The 6,617-nt window shown below is 42.5% G+C and overlaps 1 protein-coding gene across 2 annotated transcripts in view; it reads left to right on the forward strand.

The window, feature by feature from the left end:
* The window catches only part of FERMT3 (FERM domain containing kindlin 3), a 33,013-nt gene that overhangs the window by 20,707 nt on the left and 5,689 nt on the right, over positions 1–6,617 (forward strand). For both annotated transcript variants that reach the window (XM_061606862.1, XM_061606863.1), the window contains 6 exons: positions 1,067–1,116; positions 2,154–2,278; positions 2,358–2,464; positions 4,324–4,533; positions 5,396–5,520; positions 5,787–5,928. In XM_061606862.1, the coding sequence (XP_061462846.1) occupies positions 1,067–1,116; positions 2,154–2,278; positions 2,358–2,464; positions 4,324–4,533; positions 5,396–5,520; positions 5,787–5,928 (759 nt within the window). The remainder of the gene's footprint in view (positions 1–1,066; positions 1,117–2,153; positions 2,279–2,357; positions 2,465–4,323; positions 4,534–5,395; positions 5,521–5,786; positions 5,929–6,617) is intronic.

A 6,617-nucleotide genomic window follows, 5' to 3' on the forward strand; every position in this document is an offset into this window, starting at 1 on the left:
CCGGCTAGTCTTTTCTATCACTGCTCTTGAGTTCTGTACTGTCTACCCTGACAGTGGCTCTCTCCAGGGTTTCAGACAGAGTCTTTCCCAGTCATACCTGGGGATCGAACCTGGGACCTTCTGCATGCAAAGCAGATCCTGTGCCAATAAGCCACAGCCCTTCTGTTAAGACATAGGAAACTGCCTTATACTGAGTCATCTAGCTCAGTTTTCCCTACTCTGACTCTGGTACCTTCTACATGCAAAGCATATGCTCTACCCACCTTTTCACTATGCCTTCTTCAGTGAGATTTAAGCAAATGAATTTTGCTGGGTTTTTTTAACTTATCCTGATGTTCTGTTTTGATTATCTTCCTGCTGTTGCTGCTGCTTTTTAGTTACTTTTGGCCTTTTGGGTTTTTTAAAAATTGTTTTTATTTATTTAATTCCATTTATGAATCATGATTTTACAATAAAAACAATTACACAATTTCATATATAAAAACAAATCACATTTTTAATCTAATTTTTTTTCATATGCAAAAACAATTTAAAAACTAAAACTATTTAATATGTTTTGAAAAATCTCAAATCCAATTCAGACGCAGACTGGGATATCCACTTAAAAGGCTTTTTGGAAAAAGAATGCCCTTCAATAGAGGTTAAAAGACAATAGAGATAATGCCTGTCTGATATCTACCAGGACAGAGGGAGTTCCAAAGTTTTCAGGCTTACATTGTTTTAACTCTGTCTCTTGTTTTATTTTATTTTTCTCTTTCTTCCTAAACTGCCTCAGGAGCTGCCATGACTGAAAAGTAGTCAATGAATACAGAGCCAGTGGTGGTGTAGTGGTTAGAGTGTCGTATTGGGACCTGGGAGGCCTGAGTTCAAATCCCCAGTCAGCCATGAAGCTCACTGGGGAACCTTGGGATACTCATTGTCCCTCAGCTAATCTACCTCACAGGGTTGTTGTGAGGATAAAATTGGGGAGGGGGAGAACTATGTTTGTACTCCACCTTGAGCTTCTTGGAGAAAAGATGAGATATCAAAGTAATCTTTTTTTAAAAAAATCTTGTTTCCAAAATAGGACAGTCTCACAGCTATCCCAGAGTTGAAGGATTACCTCCGAATATTTAGGTGAGTTCCAAAACCTTATGTTTCATGAGATAATGGATCTTGGGAAAGGGCCGTAGCCCAGTGGTGGGTCAGAAGATCCCTGGTTCAATTCCCAACATCTCCAGGTAAGGCTAGGAAAGACCCCTGCCTGAAACCCTGGAGAGCATCTGCCCGTCAGTGTTAGTTATCTCCTGTGCCTACTGTATAAGGCAGCTTCCAGTGTTCCCGAGGTGAAGTTGCATTTTAAAAGAAACAGAAACTGTTTCTGTGATTCCTGGATCATGCAGAAGCCTAGCATTTAGCTAAAGAAAAGTGCAGACTTCTGGGGTTCTGTTTTCAGGCCTAGGGTGCAATCCCAAACCCACTTACCCTGAAGTAAGCCCCACTGAATTCAATAGGGCTTACTTCTGTCTGAGTAGGTATGGTTTATGCACTACTGTAGTGAGTAGGTCTTTGGCCATCTAGGATGCTTCCAGACATGGATGGTTTTGGATTTGGATGCTTCCAGACGGGGGCTTAATTTGCTAACTGCTCACTAAGATATTGCAAGTGGGTTACTGGCAACAGAGTTTTTTTTTTTTTTTTTAAAGACCAGATTTCCCCCAGAAAATACAAATCCAGATTAAATGTGGGGACATGAATAGAAATACAGGCTAGCCTTTTGATGCCAATTACATTGTGTGGATGCTGTGAAAAAATGGCATGCATGAGAAGCATGCCCCCAAGGAAGCCATTTTGCGTTATGTCATACCCCCATGGCAGCCATTTTGTATTGTGCCATGCCTCCATGGCAGCCATTTTGTGATTGATGACCATGGCACTTTCTCAAATTTCCAGATGTGCCTACTGGCCCCAAAAGGTTGCCAACCCCTGGATTAATTAATAAAGCAAATTTGGATTGACTAAAAATGTAAGCAAAATGGAGGAAAATGACTAGGATGGTGAAGGGTCTGGAAAGGAAGTCCCATGGGGAACAGCTGAAAGAGCTGGGTATGTTTAGGCTGGAGAAGATGAAAGGGAGGTCCTTCTTCTATCAGTCATCCTTCTTGCCCCCACAGGCCCCGTAAGCTGACTCTGAAAGGTTACAAGCAGTATTGGGTGATCTTCAAAGAGACCTCCATCTCCTACTACAAGAGCCCCAAGGAAGCTCTGGGGGAGCCTGTACAACAGCTCAGTCTTAAGGGTGAGTCTCAATTCTCGGCGTAAGGCAGCTTTATATGTTCAACCTCTCTGTTTCTAACACTGTTTCTGCCCCACTACAGGCTGTGAGGTGGTGCCGGATGTCAACATCTCTGGCCAGAAATTCTGTATCAAGCTCTTGGTACCTTCACCCGACGGGATGAGCGAAGTACACTTGCGCTGTGCAGATGTGAGTGGGGTGGGGGGCCTCTGAAAGTATTCTGCAACTGGATTAACAGTCAATCCCTCTTCCTAGGGAACTCTGGAAAATGTAGCTCTATGAGGGAAATAGAGGTCTTCTAACAACTCTCAGCACCCTTCAGAGTTCCCAGGATTCTTTGGGGGAAGTCATGACTGTTTAAAGTGGCATGATACTGCTTTAAATGTATAGTACAGATGGGGTCTTAGTCATGTCCATTAATTAATTTTAATGGGTCTATTGTGAGTATGATGAACACTGGATACAACCAAATATGTAGTTGTTTAGAGCTTCAGGACATCTTAGACCCCCTACTTTTTTGAGTGCAAGGTCCCAGCATGGTCCCTATGTCTCCAGAATCCTATGAGCTAATCAACATGAAAGGGGAGTGTGTTAGCCACTGAGAAGAGTCTTCTAACATGCTTCTTTCCTGCTGATTGGAGCCAATCAGAGTGAAAGGAGGTGAGTCAGCCCCTGAGAAGACTCTTCTTAATAGCTAACACTATCCCATTTCATGCTGATTGGCTTCTGTGGATGTCTGTTGTTTTGGGATTAACAAGGACCTCATTCTCAATCCAGCAGCAAAGAGAGGAGGGGACATGGTTGTGACTAACATGAATGGATCCTGCACTTCTGAATTTGCCACAACATTGCTGAATACAACCCAAGATGAAGGAGAGTAAAAAAAAATTAATGGGACCAAATCAAGCTTAAAAAGTGAAAATAATCTGTATCGTCTTTGTAAACTACTTTCAGCATTCTGAGAGAGAGGTGACAATTATAAAGCAGATCAATAAGCAGGCAGTTGACAGCCGGAATCTTACAATGTTCAGGAAAACCTGGTAAGAATACTTAAGCAAGAGTGCAAAGGCTTCTGGGGCAAAAATTAATCTGTTTTCCTCTAATATCCATGCCAATGACTCCTCTTAATAGTCTCTTCTCTAGGCTAAGCAGACCCAGCATTTTCAACTGTTTATTTGCTTAAAAGAATTTGTATACCACTTGATCTTAAAAACCTCTAAGCAATTTACATAAAATAAAAATATATATTTAAATTATTGATCAGTCAAAGATAAAAACGAGATTGAATCCAATGTTAGTTCTACTCAGAGTAGACCCATTGAAATTCATGGACATGACCAGTTTAGCTCCATTAATTTCAGTGGGTCTACTCTGGGTAGAACTCAGTTGAAGGCAATCCAAGTTAACCTAAAAATAAAATCAGCAGTTTAAAATATGCATTATAAATAGAGATGTAAAATTACATATTAAAATGCGTGTCAGCTTTACATATCTGGGTAGGCTTGCCAAAACAGAAATGTTTAGCCAAACACAGTACAGTGAAGGTGCCTGCCTAATTCCAGGGTCTAGGTGCTGCCATGCTGAAAGATAGATTCCTCATAAGTGCTGAATGAACATTATGTGGCACTTGTAAAAGTGCCAGTTCTGCAGGTTGAAGCGGCTGAGCGGGCATATGTCGGCTGGGTAAGATCCTTCAATTAAACTGGCCCCAAGCTGTTAAGGGATATATACACTAATAGCAAAACCTTGAACTTGGCTTGGTAACAAACTGGCAGCCAGTGAAGATCTCTGAGAAGGGTTTTAGATGCTGAAAGAATCTCGCTCCTGTCAGCCTCGCTCCTGTCAGCAATCATGCTGCAGCATTCTGCAGCAACTGTAGTTTCTGGAGCAAGTGCAAAAGAAGCCCCACATAGCGCTTGCTTTTGAGATCCAGCACCACCATCCTCTAGACAGCCTTATATGGGGGGGGAGGAGTTATAGGAGTGGCTAGGGTAAATTCATTGTAAGGCAAAGTCTTCTCATGCCACCTTCCTCCTCTCCCCAACCAGGAGCAGCAGTATGCCCGCTGGATGGCTGGTTGCAGGTTGGCAGCAAAAGGGAAGACAATGGCTGATGCATCCTACCAGGCAGAGGTGGAGAATATCCTGTCCTTCCTGAAGCTGCAGCGGACCAACCCGGATGCGTCCCTTGCCCCGGAGGCGGAAGGTGCCCAGTGGCTCATGTCACCTCGCTATCAGAAGAAATTTAAGCCTAAGCAGGTACCTTCAGGCCATGCGGCCCCAACTCTACCAAATTTTATTTTTAATGTTTTTATTGATTTTCATTACTAACAGTACAACAAGATAGATTCTTATACAGTATAGCATTAGAAATATCACATACATGGACCCACACCAACTTTGGTAGGTGAAAAATTACAACAGAAGCCCCCAAAAACCTTACGAACCTGATGGCACGTGAAGTCTAAAAATGACATGTACGTGGTATTATAAAAGAATCACACACCTTAAAAGAAGGAACAACAACAATCCTGACAGCTGAGAAAGTAATGATACATAGGTTGTAAAACAACGAAAGACATTTAGCAGTTTATTGTTCAAAATTAGGAAACGTATGCGTTCCAAATTCTGGCATAATGGGAAGGTGGACTTTGGTTATGTTCCTCCTTTGACTCCCACAAACTTTTTTTAAATAATGTTTTTACTGATTCTCATTACCAGCGGTACAACAAGATGGATAGCATTAGAAATATCACATACATGGACCCACGCCAACTTTGGCAGGTGAAAATTAAAACAGAAACCCCAAACACCCCATGAAGCTCCCTTCAGCCATCAAATGCCTGAGTATACAGCCCTCGTAAAGTTGTCCAGAAGGGAAAGTGGCCCTCAGACAGAAAAATATTTTCCAACCCTGTAGTACACTTTCAGGGTTGTTTTTAAGCAAACACCAATGTGTATGAGTATGACCTGATAATTACTCTGGAGAAGAGGTGGAAAGAAACAGCTGCTAATTGGGCCAAAGGATGGACGGATGGACAGATGGATGGACACACACTCACTCACTCAGTGTGTGCTAAGTGGTCCCTAATCAAGGTCTCTCCATTTGCAATGCCCACAGTTAACTCCTCGCATCCTGGAGGCCTATCAGAATGTGGCTCAGCTGTCGCTCCCCGATGCCAAGATGAAGTTTATCCAAGTTTGGCAGTCACTCCCTGATTTTGGCATCTCTTACTTCGCAGTCAGGTAAAGAACCAGCTGCGCTTCCTGAAAGCACTTGTGGGAACTAAAGTCTGCTTTCTTGAACTTGCTTTCATTTTTTCCCAGTGGAAGTTAAAAATTAGAGAGGGGAGCTATAATAATCCTGAGAGGGAATCATTCCCCCTTGTAGTTGCTCCCCACTCCTCATGATGCAAGCTTTAGCTCTTGAATCAGGTGCCCTCTCCAGGTTAGGATACTTAATTCTTGTACACGCAAACACGAATGCATAGTCTTCTTGTCTTTGTGTGCAGGTTCAAAGGCAGCCGGAAGGATGAAATCTTGGGCATTGCCAACAACCGCTTGATCCGTATTGACCTGGCTGTTGGAGATGTGGTGAAGACCTGGCGGTTCAGCAATATGCGCCAGTGGAATGTCAACTGGGATATCCGCCAGGTTAGTCAACGCTGTGGGTGGGGAGTGTGTGGAACTCGAGCTCTCTGCAGTTGCAATTGTCCCGATAAGTTACAGGCTCTTAAATGAGACTCCCCATTATTAACAAAGCTACATGTGTGTGTGTTTTGCATTCATTTACCCGTAGTCCTGTACTGTGGCTCCCAAACGTTTTCCCCTACAGACCACTTAAAAATTGCTGACGGTCTTGGCAGATCACTTAATGATATTTCTGCCTGTTGTAGCAATTGTAACGCACTGTGCTAGATGCTGGTTTTGTTTTTTTGCATATGGTTTCTAATTGTATTCTACTGCTTGTTTTATTTCTTATATTTATTGTATTACAATTTGCATCCCATAGAATTCAAATTGCAGTACAATAAAATACAATGTAAGAAATAAAAGAAGCGATAAAACTACAATTAAAAATGAGTATGAGTATTTAATGTGGATATGCCATGGACCTCCTGAACAAAGCTCGCATCTGGTTTAGCATCAACTGCTAGACTGCAGATAAATTAATGCGAAACACTAGCAAGGGGCAGCTAACATGGTGCTGTCTAGGTGTTGCTGGACTCCCAACTCCAATCATCCCTGACCGTTGGTTTGCTGGCTGGAGATAATGGGAGTCCTGTAACATTTAGAGACAAAAGGACAAGCCCCTTATCTCTTTCCCCTTACATTTGTGGCCT

Source organism: Rhineura floridana, chromosome 22 (genome assembly GCF_030035675.1).
Source record: "Rhineura floridana isolate rRhiFlo1 chromosome 22, rRhiFlo1.hap2, whole genome shotgun sequence".
Lineage (NCBI taxonomy): Eukaryota > Metazoa > Chordata > Lepidosauria > Squamata > Rhineuridae > Rhineura > Rhineura floridana.